The sequence below is a fragment of the Poecilia mexicana genome, unplaced genomic scaffold, assembly GCF_051168715.1.
Source record: "Poecilia mexicana isolate PSO_F unplaced genomic scaffold, ASM5116871v1 scaffold_9, whole genome shotgun sequence".
Lineage (NCBI taxonomy): Eukaryota > Metazoa > Chordata > Actinopteri > Cyprinodontiformes > Poeciliidae > Poecilia > Poecilia mexicana.
Window position 1 is genome coordinate 4,348,321 of NW_028263378.1, and position 22,804 is coordinate 4,371,124.

A 22,804-nucleotide genomic window follows, 5' to 3' on the forward strand; every position below is an offset into this window, starting at 1 on the left:
TGGCTCATGGCTACGACCGTAAAGCCGACGCCAACATCGCAGCGACAGACGGCCATGTTTCCGTCAGAGGTGAGGAACGAAGCTACGGATGGGAAGAACGGAAGAAACCGTGTCCGCTTATCGTAGACCCCCGGCATGTTATCGTTTACATCTGGAAACTTTGAGCCTGCGCACAGCGCTGGAGGGCAAAAAGACGATTTCTTTACATGCCATCCACAGCTGCCGCCGTAAAACAATCAACAAAATGAAACCTGGAGACGAAGGTACTAATAATTTAGTACAGTGTGCAACAGCAAAGGGAAAAATAACGCAGAAAAACCAATAAAGAACAACTCAAAACCACTGTTTTTCTTGCTCTCGTTGCCATAACAACTGACAACAACACCACTGTATGTTTCAGGATTCAACACAAAAAAACAACAAACACAAATAACAGAACCTTCAATCAGTTGCAGTTTTCCGTTTTTAGGCTCGATGTTAATTTTACGATTATCAATAATCGATCTCTGTGGTAGATTAGAATCCTACGCTTGTGTTATGGCGCTTTAAGCATAGCTAATTTTCTGCACATGTCCGTAGGAGCTTTTCTAACCAATATATGTAAAAACAATAAAGAAGTCAAGTGGTAATACTAATTTAAAATAATAAAACATTCTTCTGTGTCTGATTGCATTTAATTAATATTATGAACAACCACGTGAAAAAATTGGATTTGAGAATCAAAACCTGCTGTGAACTTAAGTTCAGTAGATAAGTAAAAAATCTGTCTTGGGTTTCACAGACGTTTTAAATTGTAATAATTTAAAAGGTTTCTGCTTTTTGTTGTATGTTGATACATATGACTAGCTCTGACAGAGGTACTGCCTTCTTTTCAAGTCATGAATGTATGATAAGCTAAGAGGAGTTTGAAATTCAGTCAAAACTGTTAAAAATAACTCGGTGTGTTTAAAACACTTCCTGCTTCCTGCTGAGACGATCAGCCACACAGGGAAACTGGCAGCAACACAACGAGACGATTAACAACCTGTTTATGTTGCACTTATTCATGACAAATCTGCGTTCGGCTCCGTTTCCCTGAGGCGTCTCGGCGCTCTGCGTTTATAAATCAACTCTCATCTCGCTTCTTGTTTTCAATCTGCCAGTGAATCACACAAGGAAAACTCCTCATTATGACCTAAATTGTCTCTTTTTTAACATTCAGTTGTGAATCCTTATATAAAATTTACAGACTGAAAAAAGGAAAAAACATGAAAAGCACCCACTTGGTAGAAAAATGCACTCGAAGGAATCAGAAACTTAGATTGAATTTTTAACAGTTTTTGTTAAATGTATATGAATTTTTTTTCTTTTTTTTACTTTCAATTTGACAGCAAACATTTACCTTCAAATGTAATGATTTTATGGCGACCCAAACCGAAATAATCAGCAATGAATTGAGCAAATGGCTTCCAACCAATCAAATCATGCTCCTTTAGTCATGTGATTCAAGTGGTGTTGAGCCGTACTATCTTTTTTCAGCAGGTGAAATTTGTCTGATGAATTTAAATAAATAAAAATGAATTTCGATAATACCACAGGATAAAAACTGAGTGGTATTCATTCATTATCTAAAAAATATCTGTTTCCTATGAAACTACATTCCTTCCATATAATTTGTTCAATATTAAATCTAAAAACCAGTTGATTTTTTTTCACTTTCAAAATTCAGAAATTTTCAATTTAATTTTTCTGTTTTTTGTTGTTTTTTTTAAATTTCAAAAAAACATTTTGTGGAGAATAAACTTTATGGCACCAATTTAGCTCCATCTTTGCATTCCAAGATTATTCCTTAAACAAAGATTCACAGTTTAGCAAAGCTGCTCCTCTTGAAAAACCCATAAAACTACACCGGAACCTTCAGAGCCACATAAAGACGGTTGCAAAGTCGGCCTTCTATCACCTGAAGAACATTTCCAGGATTAAAAGACTAATCTTCACAGGTCTGACTAAAAAAAATCAACCAGATCCAGAACTGTGCTGCTGCTGCTGCTGGTGTTCTGACTAGAACCAGGAAGATGGAGCACATGGCCTCAGTGTTAAAGTCTTTCCACTGAGAGAATAGACTTTAAAATATTACTGTTAGTTTCTAAATCAATGAACAACTTAAAGATCTGCTGTTGTCATTGCAACCTTCCAGACCTCTCATGTCTTCTGCTTCTGGTTCGGCTCTGCTTCCACAGAACCAGAACCAGACACGGAGAAGCAGCAGTCAGCTTCACAAATCTGGAACAAACTTCCAGAAAACTGAAAAACAGCCGAAACACCAAGTTCCTTTAAATCCAGACTAAAATCCCACCTATTTAGAGTTGCTTCTGAGACATTATAAATGAAACATTAATCAACACTTTGATGTGTAACGACGACACTTGACAAAATAAAGTCAGCTGTTGACTGTGTGTTTTATGGCTTTATATTTTTGTGCTTTCATGATGTGAAGCACTTTGAGCTGCCTTGTTGCTGAAATAAACAAACTTGACTGACTGAAACCAGACAAATCAACAGAAACCCACCGTTTCAATTATCCTCCTGACATAAAAACACCTCAGCGCTGCCACTCAGAAACACACACCTCCTTGTCGGCCTCCTCCACCATGAAGAAGACGTTGGTGCCGTCGGCCACGGTGAAGGTGAAGCGGTCTTTGAGCGAGTTGGAGCCGTCGTGGTTGTAGCTGATGCGGTTCTGGTAGATGTCGTCCATGGTGAAGGTGCCGGTCTGCCGGTAGTGCTGGCCGTTGCTGCTGCGCTCGATGGTCCCGTGGCGGGGAGGCTGGACGACGGTGAAGACGACGAACTCCGCCTGCAGGAGAAAACAGACGGTAACGACTTTGTATTTTTGTTTTTACAGCAGAAAAATTACACCAGGATGTAGAAGGAACTACAATACCTGATTTATTGATATTTGAATAAATAAATAAATAGTTTTTAATCTGTTTTTTTCAGTTTCAGATATTTTTTTTTAAAAAGCTGCAGTCTCTAACTTTCATAAAAATATGTTTTTTACATCCTTTGCTAAAACTGTCACCATGTTGAGACAGAAAAGATCAATCTCTTCAAAGCAACCAATCAGAGATTGAAGGTTTTAGAGCTACCAATCAATCTCACCTACTGGTGCTAAATGTGCTAATAATTTGTGTTGTATTTAACATTTTGCATTGTAACAACATTAACTTGGTAATAATTAAAAATAAAATGTTCGGATCTGGCCAAATTTATTTTATTTTTGAAATTTTGTGGCACAAAATCACTACAAGGGCCACAAATGGCCCCGAGGCGTCACTTTGGACCCCTCTAATCGAAGCTAAATTAAACTAAACGTTCAAGCAACAGAGAGTTTATAACATTTTAATCTGACCTAAAGTAGCCCTGAATTTTGTGAATGGGATTTAGTTTTAATCTGGCTTGGATAGATTTCATTAAAGGAGATTCACTGGTTAATCCCAAAGTCCTCCAGAGACACAAAAAAGCTGAATCACATTACTGGCGAGACGTCAAATCTTTATGATTTGAAACACAAAATCCTCAGCTGACCCCAATAGAGTGTGAATAAAATAATCACATTAGCAGGGTGTGATGAAATGTTAATTATTTCACCTCTGTGTCTGCGTCTGTGGCCTTCAGCTCAAACTCAGTGATGGTTTTCCTCACGCCCTCCTGGACTCTCATGCCAGGAACCTGTAGCAGCGGCAGCGAGTCGTCCACTGGCTTCATGGTGATGTAGAAAGTCTGAGCAACCTGCAGGAAAGCAGCGGTTTACAGACTGCTCCAAACCAAAAGAAGCCAAAAACTCAAGCAAGAGTAGGAATACTTCAACATATTTTTACTCTAGTAGAAAAAGTCCAAGAAATGAATAAGAGTAAAAAAGTATTTGCAACATTTGTTACATTTTCAGCTGCTGCAGTTTGATTTGACTATGCGCTGCTTCAAACAAATGAAATGTTTTGAAAAAACTGTTCCCCTCCTCGCCTGTGGGGGCGCTGCACCAAAAACCAAAAGGAAAACCTTTGAACAATTAAACTAGCCAAAATTCTCCCACGCACTGTTAGCACTCAGGCGTAAAGGGCAAACGACCTTTCCCACGCTTTCTTTTCTCCTCCTGATTTCCATTAATTTGAATTAGCAAGGCAATTTTATGCATGAGGTGAACGTAGCTGGGGAAGCTAATGTGCTAACTTTTTACCCCTGAGCAGCTCCTGTGTCAGGTATATTTGATACAGGTCAAGCAAATGACAGGATCAGTGAAACACTGACCGCTGTGTTCAGCATGAAAGAGCATTCAATGGAAGAAAATGAAAAAGTGATAGTCGGTATGATGGAAAGGGACATTTCTGGTTAATCAAAACAGACAAAAAGTGTCAAAAGTATGGATCCACTTCGAACTTGATAGAAAAGATGAGTGCGTATGCTGCAAAATAGAACTGGCATTTCACAAATCAGGCATGTTGCACATGGAGAAGGAAATACATTCTGGCTAACAATGAATGTATCAATCAGTCATAAAAAAATAGAAATTAAGAACAATTAAAACATCTATTTTATAATAAAATATTTATATATTCATACTTGAGACTGAAAGTTGCCTCAATTTAAGATGATTTTTAATTTTTGAAAGTTAATGTGAAAAGTTTAATCTGTTTTAACATGCTAAAAAATGTGTCTTTTATACTTCAAACTAAAAATAATTTGTGAATTGCACTGCATTTTAAGCAATAAACTGTTTTTTTTAAAGAAAAAAACTGAAATGTTTTTACAACCATTTTCTCTTTAAAATATTCTTTTATCTACACTGTAAAAAAAAAACCCAATGTCTCTGAATTACGGTAAAATACCGGCAGCTGTAGTTGCCAGAATTTTACCATAAATTCTTTCAATATGGTAAAAATATTTTACCAAATTGTACAGTACTTAATACAATATGGTAAAAAAAAAAATCTCTATATATTTTTTTATGTTAAATACCAGCAGCATCTGGTGTTTTATCACAAATTATAGATGTGTTTTTTTTACAGCATAGCTTCAGTAGCTAATAAAGAAACGACAAGTTTTTATTTAATTACTTAATTAAACATCATAGTAATTGATAGATTAATCAATTAATAAAATAAGTGTTTACAATCAATCAAATTTTATTTGTACAGCACATTTCAGCAGCAAGGCATTTCAAAGTGCTTTGCATAATTAAAATAAAAACAGCATGCGACATTGAATAAACAGTTAGATTTTGAAAAGATTAAAAAAGATAAAAACATTAAAAGCCCTCGATGAGACAAAAGCAGAACTTTTTGTGTGCTTTTGTAACATTTGGTGAAAAAACAACTGCGACATTATGCCAGAAAAAGATGCTATATTGAAACACGATGGAGGCAGAGTGATGGTTCCAGAGTAAATAAGACGGAACCTTTTCTCGTCAGCACCTTCCCCTCTTTTACCTCGTTTGTCCCATCGGACACGGTGAAGGAGAACTGGTCGGCGTGTTTTTCTTCTTCGCTGGTATGAACATACTGGATGCTGCGAGACGCCAGATCAGCCTGAGTGAAGGAACTGATTCTGGTTCCTGGAGGAAAGAAACATTAAAACGCCATCAGCAGATTTATTAATTCATGCAAATTGTGTTTGTTTAGGCTTGCAAGCTTTTTTTTCCCTTCTGATCCACTTATATTTAATCTCTTCTTCTGTAGAAATCTGACTTTTTTATTAAAATATTTAAAGTTTTGTTTATGGTTGTGCAGACAAAGATAAAAGTTTTTTTTGTTGTTTTTTTTAAAACTGTTTTACAATTTAAAAAAGAAAAACAAGTATTTTGCAGTCAACAACTACAGAAAACTGTGATAAAAGTCAGAATTGTTAGAAAAAAAAAGTCAGATTTTTAATTAATTTTTTTCAGTTTCCCTAATCCTCTTCAGTAAAACTGTAATTTTTCCTACAAATTCCAGGACGTACTGATTTGGAGCAGCATTGAGACTCTGTTTACACACAAACCAGATCTGACATCTTCAGTTGATGAATTCGCGTTTTGACGTCTCTGGCTGCAGAACGGGTTCACGGACAGAGATCGTTTAGTCATCCTGACATTTCTCATGCACCGTCATTCCGCTGCAGCCGTCATCCAGCTGTGCATGTTAGCATGAAAACGACAGATTGACTAGCAGCAAAGATCCGGAGGAGCCTGGTGGCTCTGAGGTGAAGTGAAGCTCGGAGAACGGAGGGATCATCAGCATGCTGCGGCTGCATCCAGCCAGCTGAGGGATCCATTCAGCTCCGGCTCAGACCTGCTGCAGCACCGAGGCTGAAGCTGCGCTCTGTAAAGACGAATTCTTCTGTTGTGCTAACAACAGATACTTGTAGCTAGTAAAAACACACAGGGCTGCAGTTTCTCTTCAGTAAATGGATCAACACTTTTAAGATGATTTCTGATTTCAGAAAACCTTCATATTAACCTGAAGCTTCCACTACAGAATGTCAAAATAATTTAGTTTCGATGGCGTCTTTGAACAATATTCACATAAAGGAAGTGGAAGATCTACCACTTTCTGTAAATTAGATTAATTGGATAGATCTGAAAGTAACTGTATGATGACGTTACTCTAAAGAAATTTTAAAGTTTTAAAAATAAAAAAAAATGTTGGAAAAAAAAAAACAACTGAAATTTCTGTGGTTTTTTTAGAACATTTTTGAGAGTTTTTTTTGGTAATAATTTACTTTAACCAAAGAGTAATTTATTGCCCTAATAATTTAGGTCAGTAATTTATTACCCTAAATTATTTTAAATTAATTTGGGGCAATAAATTATTGTAGTCCTAATACTCCTTTGTACAACCCAGATTTTCCAAACGTGAAAAAATAAAAAAATAAAAAAAATATAAGTAAGCTTTCTTTTCTGAGATGTCAACAAACCTTTTAAAGTATAAGGAAAAATTAACTTTTGTTACAAGTGAAATAATCTTCCAGTGGAACAAGTATTTCTGGTCTAGTTTCTCATGCAAATATCACATAAACTAAGACAAAAATAAATTACAAATAACTTTTCAGTAAGATGTAGGAGCTTGTTTTAGGTAAATAAATCCTTAATATTGATTGAAAAAATTTAATTGCTTTTTTGGTGCATGGAAAACGAGCCGTTTCAAAAACCTTCCGATTGGTAGGTAACATTCGACGGGCACTGTCCCGTTGCCTAGCAACGAAAGGTGAGCTCCAGCATGTTTGGTCAGCTGGTTTTACTGCTGCACAATGGCTGCTGGAAAAGACGAGCATTTTGATGTCGACTTACTATTTAGAAACCATTTTCATTTTTTTTGTTGGTTGTGCAGGAGGCTCTACTTTTGCTTTTCAAAGATGTACGGTTGTATAATTGCGCCTCTGTCAGCAGCTATTTTCACGTGTGAGAGTTGGGGGCATGGCCAGCAGCAGCTTAAGTGGATTTAAATTGACAAGACACAATAAAAGTAAAATAATCTAATTATCCAAGAAGGATTTTGTGCAAAAAATGTCATCAATATTTCTCTCCAAACATGTTCAATAACAGGTCACCTCTAAGTATCCTTCTGCACCCACCTGGGTTGGTGACGTGCTCCAGCTGCCCCAGGCTCGTCTGCTTGGTGATCCGGTAGACGAGTTCGCCCGGTTCGCTGTCCTGGTCGCTGGCCGACAGCTGCAGCGTGGTCAGCTTCTTCACCGAGTTTTCATCCAGCACTAGGCCTTTGTTGGCCACCACAGAGGGAGGAAGATGATCCTCTGGAGAGGAAGACAAGCATATGAAAAAACAACTCACTGGAGAGAAGCAGGAACAGATCAAACTTTCAAACATCAGGGAATAAAAACAACACAAATGAACTGAAGAAGACAGTTTTAATTCACTATTTTATTACTGTTTTTAATAATGTCTTGTTATAATTTTCTACATTTCGCATCAGAGACAAGGTAAACTAAAATATAACAATTTTTTTTTTAGTTTGGAACCTGACTGGAACAAGAGCAAAAAACTAATTTAACAAAAGAATATAAAAGATAAGACAACTTTTATTTCAATTACACTAATCAATCTATTAGGAATAATAAGCTACAAAGTTAAAGTTATAAAAAATATACATTAAATGTTTTTTTCTTCTAGCATTTAGCAAATAAAAATAATTTTGGGAATTCTAACCTACATAAAAAAATAAAAAGTTTAGTCTGATTTAACTTCAGGCAGAAATAAAAATAACTCAGTGTCTCTTTATTTGGTGTATAGAAATATCTCGTTTAAACTGTTTCTACTTTCAGGTTTTTAATAAAATGCTAGATTGCACTTTATTACAAAACTGCCTTTTGGATATTTCCAAACCTTAAAAACACCTAATTAAAATTCAAGCATTTTCAAGGACCAGTTTGAACCTGAACAGATAAATTTAACAGGAGAAGGAGCAACAGAAGAGGATCCAATCCGTTATAAATGTGGAAACAGGGTTAAAAGTTAAAACTGGTAAAGTGAAAAGGAAAGAGGTGAACAGAAACCCTGCTGACATAAAAAATATAACAGAACAGCGCAGAAAGCTGGTGGAAAATAACAAATGGAGAAGCTGTTGAGCTGCGAGGAAGAGAAAATCTGTCAGGATCCACCGGAATCACAGCAGGTTTCAGCCTCAGGAGGAAGAGCTGAAACTCAAGTCTGGAGACCCGGAAGGCAGGGAAGATGAAATCTGAGCTATACAACTAACTACACCGCAAAAAAGGTGTTGTTAGTCTACTTTCAAATGCAAATGTCTTCGTACACTTTAAATAAGACAAAACTAACTTACAAGTAACTTTTCAGCAGCTATAGGAGCTTGTTTTTATCAGAATCAGAATAGGTACTAGTTTACTAGTTACACTGGCAGATTATTTCATTAAACTAGTATTTTTTTAATCAATATTAATGAATTACTGACTTAAAACAACCTCCTATTTCTAGCTTGCAAAATTACTTGGTAAGATTTTGTGTTTTTGCAGTGTACTGTTTTGACTTCAATGCAATCCCCAAGTTATTGTCCAACAATTACAAACAAAAGAAAAGCCGAAGCATAACACAAAAATCAATTCATACTCCTTTCAAATGGATTCAATAAAATAATTTGTGGGAATTTGCGGGGTTAATTAAATGTATCGGTAGTGCTCTGAGGACTCTGAGGACGTTTTGTATTCAGTTTGTGTCCCGTGTCGAGCGCAGGACAAAGGCATAAATCTGTAGTAATTGCCTTGTCTTCGCCAACAAATGAAAGAACAGTTCAGGCCGTTCTCTTTTTAGCTGCAGGTAGCGGCGAGCGGAGGAAACCTCACCGAGAACGCTGATGAAGAACGACTGGTCGATCAGTTTGTTGCCCTCGGGATCCACCAGGTTGAACTTGAAAGACAGGCTGCCTCCTTTCTCGCCTTTCTCGTGGCTGTACCGCAGCAGGCCTGCAAGAAACCAGAAACAGAAAACACCCGTTGTCATGACAACTCAAAGCACGCCGCTGACTGCTGTGGCTGCTACACATTATTAAATCGCGTCTGATTACGGCAACTTCAGCTCGAGTGAGACGAATCAGGAGCGCCGGCTTTACCTGCATCTAACAGAAAGAACTTCATATTTGTTTTCCTGTGTAAATACAAATGAGTGATGTTAATTTTTACATGCTTTTAATTTGAAAAGCCTGTTTTTTTTTAACAACAACAAAACACTTTCTTTTCCAGCAGCCATTGTACAGCAGTAAAGCCAGCTGACAAAACATGCTGCAGTTCAGCTGGGGTTGCTAGGTAATGGGAGGAATTCCGTCAGGGTTGCTAGGTAACGGACGGAATTCCACTAATGTTGCTAGGTAACCGGCTGTGCCTGCTGATTTGTGTCATTATAATCTGAAGGTTTTCGAAGGAGCTTGAGATTGTGATTGACAGCGCTAAGTTAGCAGTGGCAGAAGGGAGAGGAGTTTTATTTTTATCACAGATTATCTGTTTCATGTCATACTGACAGTTTCTACAAATGTTTATTTTTTATTTTTTTGCAAAAGTTACATACTGCACCTTTAATGTGTTTTTGTATATTTTAAAATGATTTTTATGGACGAGAGAATAAGCTGAGAGAGAGAAGAACGTTATTACGAGTTCATAAGCATTTTTGACGATTGTTTTAACATTAAAGATAGATATAATAAGGGATTTGAATAACATGTCAGAAAAGGAAAAACATTGAAGAAAGACTAAAAAACCCAACGGAATAAAATATGAAAAAAATAAAAATGAAAGTTAAAGAAATACATAATTTTATAATTGATTATTGTACGTGCACACTGTTGGTTTTCAGGAGGTGTATTTAATTTTTTCATTCATTCATTTTGTCTTCAAGTTTGTTAACTAAATTACAATATTTTGGAAAACGTCACTTGTTTCCACCATTTGGTTACATTTAAACAGTTTAAAATGGGATAAGGACCAGATCAAACTTCTGATTTTGACGACATTTATCAAAAATCTCATAATCTTTCTCTCAGTGTTTAGCAAATAGAATTTTTTTTTAACACACATAACATAAGAGAAGTTTGGTCAGATTCAGACGGTGAGGGGGAAAACAAGTTGTTTGTGTCTTTTCAGAAAACTTCTGGTGGCAAAAAGTTTACAAAAGCAGCGATTCACTTCTACCACGACTGAGTCAATTTAAAAAATACCGTATTTTCCGCACTATAAGACGCACCTAAAAACCTTCAATTTCCTCAAAAGCCGACAGTGCGCCTTATAATCCGGTGCGCCTTATATATGGACCAATATTGAGCCACAACAGGTTCAGCAATGGACCTTACCACAGGGGCCGCGTTTCATTGGCTAATGCCCATTTTAGGTCACAGTGCAGCTACCACGTGCGTGACCGTCTCACAAACACAAGCTACAGTAGTAAACATATGCTAATGTACATTGTGGACCATCAAAACCATGAATGCCGACTTACCCAGCCTTGCAAGAACAATAGGCATCAGTGATCTTGTCCACAGCTATATTTATGCTGAGGGTGTGAGGATCTGCTGTTTTCCTCATCTATCGGTAGCTTTTAGCTGTGACGCGCACAATGTTGGAGGCATCCAGTGGCTCAAACACCTTGATGTCGTCCAAAAAAGATGACATGAACTTGTTGGTTCCCCTGTCCATTGTCGTGGCTGATATGTTGTGAAAATCCGGCAGAAATGCTACGCTAATTAACTCAGATCGAAATGAAAGACGTCATGTTTACACAGACATGCAGTAGGCTGCTTACGTAGTTGGTCCACTACGGTAAGCAGCCGCCAACTTCTTTTTCCCCCGTAGAAGAAGTAGTGCGCGGTGCATGCTGGGATAGTTGTCAGAACACTGGTTTGTTAATAAAGTTTGATAATACATTTAAAGGGGGGGAGGGGCAGGGTAAGAGAGACAGAGACTGCAGCGGCAGCGTGTCGGTTGGTCTGTGTTACCCAGAAAGCAGTTGGGCATAATATCGCAACACCAACACCGTGAGTGAAACAAGGACTGGGCCAGCCTACTATATAAAGTACTCGGGGACCATTTCTTTATTAATGTGGATGTGTAATAATAGAGTATGAAGCGTCTATTCTATGCGCCTTATAATGCAGTGCGCCTAATGTATGAAAAAAGTCCTAAAATAGGCCATTCATTGAAGGTGCGTCTTATAATCCGGTGCGCCTTATAGTGCGGAAAATACGGTATATATTTTCAAGATTTTTTCTTTCTAAAATTAAAACTTTAAAATGTCACTAAAAAGCAACATAAAACGGGCTGCAGGTGAGGAAACAGTGAACAGTAAAAGAAGACAAAGCAGACATTAGAAAATAAAACTTAAATCTGTTACCTTTGTTGACGTCCTCCTGCGTGAAGCTCTGAACGGGACCTTTGACAGAAACCTTCTCCACATGGCTGCCGCGGCCCAGCTGCAGCTTCCCCGCCGGCGGGTCTTTGGTCAGGATGTAACACAGCTTCAGGTTGTCCGAGTCGACGTCGGAGCCCTTCAGGTTCTGCTCCGAGATTTTAGACGAAGTTCCTGCAAAAAACAGAGCATACAGTGAGCGACTTTTAGTTTTACTAATCGATTATTCTCACGATTAATCAGAAAAAAAAATCAACACATTCTGTAGATTCTTCATTAGGTTGAAATATAATCAAAAATACAAAAAAACACATGAATAAAGAAAATGAACAATTGCAAAAACACAGCATTCCTTCAGAGAATTGTAGAAAAGAATGTTTCTGCAGCTAAACGTTACTTCTAACACGTCAAAAATGTAGCTTAGCTTTGTCCTTTTTCATGTGTGCCAGCATATTTACACTAAAAGCTAGACAAACAGAAGTTGTGTTTTGCAGTGTAGTCGCCCGTCTCACCTGCAGGAAGCTGCAGGCCTCTGTTGACGGTCATTCGCGGCCCCTCGCTCCTCCTGACGTCCATGGTGAACCGCAGCAGGCCCGTCTGGGTCTGCGTGCCGTCAGTGAGGGTGAAGCCCATTTCGTCGGCTCCGCCACTGACGGTTTCGGGCGTGTAGACCAGCAGCCGGTCCAGAACGTCCTGGTAGGTGAAGGTGGATCCCTGTGTGAGGACGCGGCCGTTTTCCAGTGGCTGAGAGTAGAACTGCCGCCGGCGAAGTTTTCCTGAGGAAACACAGGTTTGTTAAAATGTGGAATAATTTCAGCATTAAACTTAGACAATGTCCAAAAACAAAGTTGTTTAAATTATTGCATAAAATATATGATTATTGCTTCTGATGTGGACCAAAAAGCTGAACTCTGGTTGGTTGAAGTGGTGTGGAAACCGCTTTGTCTACTTTCTAGTGCAAATACCTCAATACTCTAGAAATAAGACAACTAACTTAGAATCAACTTTTTTTAAACAAATAATTAATTGATATTCAGAAAAAATGTTGGCGTTCCACTTAGGCCTGTCAGAATAAACAACAAATCAAGGAATCGCATGATAAATTGAAACAAACTATAATTTCCATTTGTATGTGAGAGTTTGGTGTTAGCAGGAGAAATGGCTCATTTTTCTTTACCAACAAAAAAAGAGAAATCTTACAACTGCACCTCTCCATTGTGTGAAGAAGAAAGTTGCACTCAATGTTGGCTTTAGTTTTTTTGTCAGTAGTAATTGGTGTAGCGTCCCCCACAGGCGAGGAGGGGAACAGGTTTTTCAAACAATTTCTGTCGTTTGACACCATGCGGCTGAAAATGTAACAAATATTGCAATTTTATTCTAGATCAAACCAAGACTCCCGGAAGAATCAAGTGTGAAAACACCTTTAGCTCATTAATTATTTTCACAGGAGAAATTTCTAATTCTGTACATCATTCATAGAAAAGATTCATCTCCAAGGCGAGTCAATAGGTTCACCCTTGCAGCCGGAGAGCGTTCCCCTCTGATAAATACGTTTGTTTGAGCGGCTCGCTGGAGTGAGGACGATAAAGAGTTAGCCAGTTAAAAAGACAAACTGCCTGGGTTTCGTCATCTTGTCTGAAATCACTCAGATTCCCGCTCGGTCCCATCAGTCGTACTCAGCGTTGGTTTTACAGCGCCGTCACACTCGACTTCACGGGATGTTTTACGGTGCTTTAACTGCAGGCGGGATGTTATTACAAAATGTTCACACCGGTGTGTGTGTGTGTGCGTGTGTGTGTGCGTGTGTGTGTGTGTGTGTGTGTGTGTGCGTGTGTGTGTGTGTGTGTGTGTGTGTGTGTGTGTGTGGAGTTTAAGAGAGAGATGGAAGATGAAACCAGGAAGGCGGCAAATTGAGAATTTTTTGGTGGAATAATCCAGGAGACGACCGTCATGTATAGACACTCGAGGATTGACAGGAAAAAACAACAACAACTCGGTCCCAGGATTTTAGACACTAAAGTTGGGCTGGATGATAAATTGCTGAATCTGTGATCTGTGTCTTGTCTTATGAAGCAATTTCTTTGAGCCCACCAGGCTTTGGCATCGTGTAAAGAAAGAAAAGTCATTTTGGGGCAGAGAGAGGAATCTACGGAGGTCAGCCGGTTTGAGTGTGTGAGGAATGGCTGCAGACGTCGCCGTGTTTGTCTTGTTTTAGGCAATCTGTGTGTCGGAAGTGAGAGTAATGTGTTTATCCCTCTGTGTGCGCGATCTTCTCCATCACATTCAGGATAATTTACAGTAGAAATACTTCAACATCACCGCTGAGCTGGTGGTTCAAATGGGACAAACTATCCTACAAACGCTCCGTATGCACCAGTCTGTGTGCTGCTGATGAAGGTACAACATGATTATTTCAAGATATTTCTTACAGTCATTAATTAGTTCTTGTGACATTTAACAATACAAACTAAAATATAACAACGTTTTATGTTTTGAAATGTTTATATACAGGACAAAACACTAATTAAACACAGAATCCTACAGTTTCAATAATGTACAAAATATAAATAAAATGCAAATATCTTAGTAGACCTTAAATAAGATAAAACTAACTTAGAAGAAATGTTTCAGCAAGATGAAGGAGCTTGTTTTAACTCAATAATTCCTTTAACATGGCAGATTATTTAATGTACAACCAGAGGTGGGCAGAGAAAAAAAAACTACTCAGGTAGAAAGAAGTGACTGAAGTACTAAGTTAAGTGGAAATTTTGGGGTTTAAAGGACAAAGATTACAATAATTCATATCAGTAAGAAAAAACAACAAAATCAGATAACAGAAAACTTTTCTAAATCAATTTCATTCAATAAAAACCTCAAGAAACTTAAATAAAAACTGCAGGTGTGTGTCTGGTGAAATTTAGTTTTTTTTCTAAAAAATGCCAGAGCATTTTAAATCCTTTTATACTTTTACTGTTTTCTATGTTGAAATGAAGAATCGTATTAATAATCTATGTTGCTTATGTCTGCGCTCACCGTAGGTTGGGATCCTGACGACGGTGAAGATGAGTTCGTTTTCCGGCTTGTCGCCGTCGTAAACGCTGAGAGACGAGTTGGTGACGACGACGCCGGAGTTTTCCTCAACGTGGACGCTGCTGACGGAAACCGTCAACTCAGAGTCGATTTTACTCTGCAGGACCAGATCAGAGAGAAATGAGGAGATAAAACCCGGAGGGAAGGAAGGAAGGAGGGAGATGAAAACACCAGAATCTGAATCAAAACTCAGATTTCAGTTTGAGCCTCTAGATAACTTAGGTACCAGATTTCTCACCCTGATTAATTCTGTTTGATTTTAACTTAATTTTACAGGTTATTTTTTGCTCTAAAGATGGAAAAAAAGCTTTAAAATATTTCCAGATGCTCTATTTTTATTTTTTTTACTGTTTATTGCTGCAAATGTTCACACTGCTGACAGCCTCATCAATTCAACTGGAGTCTAAAAACAGGATTAACCGGCTGATTGAAGACGGCAGCGATAGTTAATTTAGATTAAGTGTTTCTCAGATTACATTAGATGGATTATAGATTACAATAACTTCCAACATTTCAAAGTGTGCAGGTTTGTAGATGACAGTAAGATCTATGATAAAGTCTTCCTCCAGATGTTAATAAAACAAGTTGTAAGCTGTTTAAAAAAGCTTAAAAGACCGGCTTACACTGCAAAAACATAACATTTTACAAAGTACTTTTATGTAGTTTCTAGTGCAAATATCTTATAACACTTGAACTAAGACAAAAATTAACTTGCAAATAACTTTTCAGCAAGAATTAGGAGCTTGTTTTAAGCAAAATAGTTCTTAATGTTGATTTTAAAAAACTGCTAGTTCAATTGGCAGGTTACTAGGCAACGGCCGGAACTCCACTGGCGTTGCTAGGTAACGGGCAGTACCTGCTGATTTGTGAAGATAAATTCCGTAAATTTGTTCCAAAAGCAAAAAACATCAACTTATTGCCAAAAAGCAGCTGGGCGGTGTTCTTTAAACGCTTGGGATGTTTTTAGAAACAGCACAAACTCAAACGGAAGGATAAAAATGTAGAAAATTTGAATTTTGTATAAATAAAATCCTGATCTGCTTGAAAATCAAAGATAAAGAAGTGGGGACTGGTTTAATAATTTGCTTCTAAATAATTTGGGAGCATCAAGTTGATTAGAAAAAGCCTTTTTTAACCACAAAAAATCCTCACGTTCTTTTATAACCAAAAACAAAATGCTACAGTACGTTTGTCTCAGCTGTTGCACTGCGGACGTTTCTACCTGGATGTTGATCTCCACAGTGAACGTCTCCGTCTGGCTGTACCCGTCGCTGATGTAGAAGCTGAAGACGTCCTGGCTGGCCTTTTGCTGGCTGTCCTGGACGTAGAAGACGTGATCAGAAACCAAATCCTCCACAGAGAAAGGAACATCTGGAGTCACAGCGCGCGAGCCGCCCACCGAGCCACCTGCAGCGGCACAAAGAGAGGCGCAGCGGTCACAGCTGAACCGTAACAACAAGAACTGCTGGCCGGGAACCACTTCAACAATACGGTCAACATGTTTACAGGAAGTCCTTATAAGGCCCATCAACACTGCACAAACACAAAATCTTACCCAGAAACGTTTGGTCTAGATTCTACTACAAATGTCTTAGTACTGTGAATTAAGACAAAACTAACTTACAAGTAACTGTTCAGCAAGAAATAGGAGGTTTTTCTAATTTAATAATTTGTTAATATTGAGGAAAAGTTTCTACTGCCGTTGGCTGATTATTTCACTTATAACAAAATATGGTTCCCATGTTATTTACTTATGGATGGATGGATAAAATGCATCATTTTCATTTTTTCGCCCCTCCCCCACCTGCTGCTGATGCCTGCGGGTCTTGTATTAATCTCCATCTCTGCTTGTCTGTTTCTGTCGTTTTTTTCTTACTACTCCTCCACAGAGGTCAGAGTGCAAAGCTAATAGCTGATCAATGATCTAACATGGCTGCCTCTGTTAAAGCTTTCCTTTCCCTTTGTGGAGCCATTATCTTGAGCTCCGATATATCCAATAACTTTCAGGACTTTCTGCAATCTGCTTCAGAACCGGAGGCTTTAATTTGATTTCCTCCTTCCAGCTCGTGCAGAGCTACATTTGCCAGGTCAGGTTTCGTCTCAAATCAGCTTTCAGAGGACAAAACATCAGAGCATTTGGTCTGCAGCGTTTCTTTTCCAGGACATTTAGCCGGGATCGATTGAATGAGACACAAACATAAAAGTGTAAATTATCGTGAGCGACAGGTTTAATTGGATTTGTTGCTTTGTGCAGCTGGTGAACTGAACTCGCCTCTTTTTGTGTTTTCGATGAAGCCGTATTTGGGAGGGCTGACGAGCCAAACCTGCAGCTCGGTCTGTGGCGTTTCCATGTCCGATACTGTGATGTGATTGGTCGACAGCAGAACACGGCCGCCTTCCTGGACCTGGCGATTACAGGAAACGAATCATTCTGACAGAGTCACTTCAAATACAATGGTGGGAACATTTATGCTAATTCAGAACAGCTTTAGCGCTTTGCTAACATTTAGCTTCCCCTCAATGAATGTTTTTTTAATATATTCTAATTTACCCAGCTGTTTTGTAAACTTTCAGCTGAATAAAATCCTGTTTTGATGTTTTGGTTATTCTTCAAGTGGACATTTATATTCATGCTCTTATTTTGAAGTGGATGAAGTTTGTTTACAAAGCAGTTCCACTTCCTCCCCACTAATTATTTAAAACCAGAAACATAGAGGAAGAAAATGAAACATGGACAGTGGAGAACAAGATAAAAACATAAACACATTTATAGCGCATGTAAATTACAATATCAAAAATAAATTGTACAGTTGTAGTCTTTCAAGGTCATACATAATTTAATTCAAGTTAGCGCATTAGCTACTGCTAACTTGTCAATTCAGCAATTAATTGAATAATTCAGATATTAATCGATTATTAAACTAATCATCAGCTGCAGCTCTAAGATTTTCTAATATCAAAGAAGAATAACAATGAACAATATGACAAGTGATGCTTGAAGTAAGTTTTTGAGATTTAAATTCCGATCTTTCTGAAAATGTTTATAATGTTTTTAGCAGTAAAACAGAGACAGGAAATATTCTAACGAGACGGAAAGGCACTGGACGATGGAACAGAAGGTGAAGACAGTTTGTGATAAGTTTTAGAGCATAAAGGAAAAAGTTCATGCAAAATCAGGAAACACAACTGGGAGTACCAGGAAGACAACAGCTAGTGCTCGCACAGTCCAGTTCTGGTGTGATGCAAAGGTGGGCTGACAGTCAGAAGGTCGCAGAATCACAAAGCAGAAACTCCAGACGGGAAGCGAGTAAAGTTTCCAGACAGCAGACAACAAGTTAAAGGTCAGGGCTTTTAATGAAGACACACAGGAAACAGGAATCTGCTCACAAGGACCAAGAACGAGTTAAGATTCAGGCAGAGCCAAATCATGTTGGACTCAGAGAGTAAATAAGAACGGAAGGAAATGTTCAAGGTTGTTCCGCAGCAGAGAGTCGAGTTAAAGTCAGAGAGCGAAGGGAGGAACGCAGGAAGAGATGAAAGCCTCGACTCCAAACTAAAGTTTCTCTGCAAAAGTATAATTTATGATTATTTTCAGTCACAATAAGTAATACATCAATGATGAATTAAAATTATATCAATAATTTCCATTTCTTTTCTCTCTTTCTACCAAAAACTAAATGATAAAACTCTTCAGTCTTTTTGAAGGATCATTTTGTTTAGAATTCATTTTATTTATTGTTTCTGTTGTTTTGTTTATTTATTTTGGATGTTTGAAATATATTCCAGTTCTAGTGTTAAATGTTAATTAGAATTTAAAGTTTACTGATCTTTGAATGTTTATTCTTTTACCATTATGCGCTGCAAAAACACAAAATCTAACCAATTAATTTTGGTCTAGTTCACAGAGTAAATATCTCAGTACACTTGAAATTAGACTAGAATTAAAAGTACATTTTTACAATATATAAGAGCTTGTTTTAAGTCAATAATTTCTTGATACTGATGATAAAGGATTTGCAGATTATTTAACTTGAAACAAGACATTTTCCCCATGTTATAAATCAAAAAAAAAAAAAAAAAAAAAATATATATATATATATATATATATATATATATATATATATATATATATATATATATATATATATATATATATATACATACATATATATATTGGTTTTTAATTATTTATCACATGAAGAAGCTCATTCACATGTGATTTTAAATTAATTTATTATTTAATGTAATCACAGCAATTGTTAAATTGTGTTTTTGTCAACATTAGTAGAATATTGTTAAAGATTTTTGCACATAATGGAAATGCAGTCAGAGCTGCAGATCTTCTGCGCTGTAACAAACAACAAGGTGTTTAGTTTCACCTTGTTGAAACTAAACAGGTGTTTCATTACTTTGCACCAGAGAGTTTACTTCTCAATTATTTGTTGCAGCAATATTTCGTATCCTCACTTTGAGGATTAATATAATATTCATTAATTCACTCAGATGTGTTTTCCTCTCCCTCAGGCTGATAACTTTGGTATTAAAATAAAACAATAGCAACAAATTATATATTTCCCTTAAGGAATCCTGAAAAACTACCACCTGAGATCCTTGTTCTGCTGAAAATGTGAGCAGATTTTGTGACTCAACATTTAATACTGGTGATTCAAACCAAAGTGAGTGAAAGAGGAAGGGAATAAAACAGGAGCCCACCTTGATGCCGCCCTGCACAGTGACCACCGGCGGCTGTCTGGGCGAGGCCGTGATGGTGATTGTGCACATCTGGTTGTCGAGGCGATTGCTGTCTTCGTCGTGAACAACGAAATGGAAGACGTCCGTCACCGGCTGGCTTCCCGTCTCCAGCGACGTGACGTACCTGCACATGGAGCACCGGGTTGGTTTTCATTAGAAAATCACAAACTGACCGACATGCAGGAGGAAAAAACTTATCCTGATTCAGTTCAACAGAAAAATGCATGAAACCCAGAAAAATTCAGGATTCATTCAAATGACAGTGTTAGCAAAGCATGACAATGTTTGCAGTGGGGCTGCAACTGACGCTTATTTTAGTAATCAATGAACTTTTCGATTATTCTGACAATTAATTGATTAATCGGATAAAAGGGGCACGCTCTCCAGATTTTCTAATTAAACACTTAAACCTTTTATTTACAACAGAAATACATTAAGAGATGCAAATAAAACAAATAATTCATTTTTTTAAAGAAGAAAAACATTTTATTGCCTAAAATGCCATACAATAACATTCCTTTAGTGAATCTGGCCTGAGTGAAGCTAAAACCCAAAGATATTTACAAAGGTGTTTTTTTTTATCTTAAATGCAAAATGTATTCATATTTATACAGTTTTAGCTTATTTACTGCTCTAAATATGATGGTTTTCAGCAAATTGCTTTTTTCCAAAACAATTATTTCAACAATCCATTAATCACGATTAATCGTTTGAGCCTTACTTTAAATAAATAAAAAATATTTATCCTTTTATTTTACATTTATGCTAATCCAAGTTTATGCTAACAGGCTCAGTTTGAGAAAGGAAAAAGGTTCAAGTCTCGTTTTGTGTCTTTCAGAAACATTAGATTGAAGAAAAATAAGTTAGTTTTAAGTTTTCCTCTCCTGGTTTCAGCTAATAACGACTGCAGCTCCAGCATAAAGAACCCTTAACACCATTTTATCACCTACAATCTGGAATAAACAGCTCATCTCTTCTTTTCAAGTGGTGTCTTTATTAGAGCTCCTGCGGTCCTGAAGGCCCTTAACGAAACCAGAGATCATAATTATCCCTGGAAAATCTTTTGACTTTAGGATGAGAGCTTCTTGTTTTTCTGATAATGGCTTCTTTGGGTTTTTTAATAGCCTTAAAAATCAGCCTTCCTCTTCAGGTTGCTCTGCTTCACAGGCTTTTACGGGTATCTGAAGTTGCACTGAAATCCTAATGAGATGCGATCCACAGTGTAAAAAGTATTAACTTTGAAGCTCAGAGGAGCACTGGAGAAAAAGTGGATTTAAACCATTAAAAGGTGTCAGTAACTTCATCAATTTTCACTAATGCTCTACATAAATCAGTAACTCCATCGCCTGGATGTCCCTGCCTTACCTGATCCTGTGCAGGTTGACGTCCTCCTGGCTGAAGGAGGAATACTCCCTCAGCTCCTGCGCCTCCTGCTGGGAGGAAGTCCTGGTCAGGACGCCGTACATCGGCACCGACACCAGCTGGATGTGGATCTGGTCGTCAGAGGACGTGTTGTCCTGGCAACGCCAAAGCACAGAGGCTCTCAGCTCAACGGGGTTTTATGGGGATTTTATGGGGCAGAGCTGAACAGTGAAGTGCTAAACATTAAAAACTCTTGCCTTTAACTATACACCCCCTAGAGCGTCATTGTTCACATCTGGAAATCTCGCACATAGATGTGCGTAGGGCAAAAAGACGAATGTCTTACATGCCATCCATACCTGCACTGCTGAGTCAAAACAGCTGAATAATCAAAATGAAACCCAGAGATGCAGGTCTTAATATTTCAGTGCAGTGCGAAACAACAAAGGGAGAAAATAATATAGAAAGAACAACTAAAAAAACAAACATTTTTCTTGCTCTCTTCGCTACACACAGCGTTTCCATAGCAACTGACAACAACGCCACTATATGTTTCAGGATTCAACCCCAAAAAAACACTCCAGCATTTCCCCAACAAAGAACAGAACATTCAGTTTTATGTTTTTATCCTTGTTGTTTAATTTGGGATTATTAATAACTGATCACTGTGGTAGATTAGCTACTGCTGCTACAAGCTAAGCTAACACAGCGGTGGTTGACTGGGTAATTTAAACAGCTGCTCTACTGATTATCTGTTAGAGTTGGTGTGTGGGTCTACTTAATTTTTTTTTTAAACTGAACTGAAACACACCTGATTCCACAGCACATCTACATGTTACGGTTGTCATAGTCAAGCTAGCATAGCTGACCTCCTTCCCTTTTCCTCAGCACTTTGTTTGAAAGCGCTTTATAGACAATTATTATTATTATTACTATAAAAAAGTCTGATGCGTTTCTAAGACCTTTTACCCAGCATGCATCTCTCCCCACTCACTGTGTAGGCCAGGTGTGAGCGTCTGATGACTGTGCTGCTTTTCTCTCCCACTTCCAGCGACAGCGTAGCCGCCGGGTCTCTCTGTGGCCCGTCGCCCGCTCCGTCCAGCACCGTCACCTGCACCACCGTGGTCGCCATGGAGATGCCGTCACTGACCGAGAAGGACATGGCGTCGTCCTGGGTGGAGAGGCCGGCGTGCCGGTAGAGCAGGACTTGGTGGGTGACGTCGGCGAAGGAGAAAGTGTCGCCTAGAGAGAAAGACGAGAACCGATATCTTAAAAAAATGACAGATCAGCAGATGCCGATATATTGTGCACCTATAATTAGGATAATGTAAAGTCCTTTGAAAAGAGAAAAACCAGAGAGCAGATCATATATACGTCGATCAGGAAGTCTTAATTTGTCTTAATTTACAATCAGAGAAACAATTAGAAGAGCTTAAAACAACTGGACCTGAGAGTCAGATACATTTTTGGCTTTTCAGCAAAAAAACATTGCAGCAGGATTTGCTATGAAACTCCAGAACGAATAATTTACATATCACCTCATTCCCATTTCTAACTACAGCGTAGGATCCGTCATTCTGTGGGCTTCAACAGGAAGTAGGGCAGAGAGTCTTTCAGAAAACTAAATTTGGGTTATTTTGGGTTTTCAGCAGCATCACCACAGAAACCGATCTCTACAAAAACACAAAATCCTACATAGTAATTTTGTCTATTTTATAGTGAAAG

At 38.0% G+C, this 22,804-nt stretch overlaps 1 protein-coding gene across 1 annotated transcript in view; it reads right to left on the reverse strand.

Moving 5' to 3' along the window:
* Nucleotides 1–22,804, reverse strand: part of fras1 (Fraser extracellular matrix complex subunit 1) — a 265,712-nt gene that overhangs the window by 28,590 nt on the left and 214,318 nt on the right. The window contains exons 37-49 of the mRNA XM_015012328.2: nucleotides 22,074–22,321; nucleotides 21,083–21,234; nucleotides 19,679–19,841; nucleotides 17,238–17,370; nucleotides 16,188–16,372; nucleotides 14,909–15,062; nucleotides 12,388–12,651; nucleotides 11,861–12,049; nucleotides 9,328–9,447; nucleotides 7,588–7,767; nucleotides 5,466–5,590; nucleotides 3,631–3,771; nucleotides 2,609–2,836 (exon numbers count right to left, since the gene is read on the reverse strand). Of these exons, the coding sequence (XP_014867814.2) occupies nucleotides 2,609–2,836; nucleotides 3,631–3,771; nucleotides 5,466–5,590; nucleotides 7,588–7,767; nucleotides 9,328–9,447; nucleotides 11,861–12,049; nucleotides 12,388–12,651; nucleotides 14,909–15,062; nucleotides 16,188–16,372; nucleotides 17,238–17,370; nucleotides 19,679–19,841; nucleotides 21,083–21,234; nucleotides 22,074–22,321 (2,282 nt within the window). The remainder of the gene's footprint in view (nucleotides 1–2,608; nucleotides 2,837–3,630; nucleotides 3,772–5,465; nucleotides 5,591–7,587; nucleotides 7,768–9,327; nucleotides 9,448–11,860; nucleotides 12,050–12,387; nucleotides 12,652–14,908; nucleotides 15,063–16,187; nucleotides 16,373–17,237; nucleotides 17,371–19,678; nucleotides 19,842–21,082; nucleotides 21,235–22,073; nucleotides 22,322–22,804) is intronic.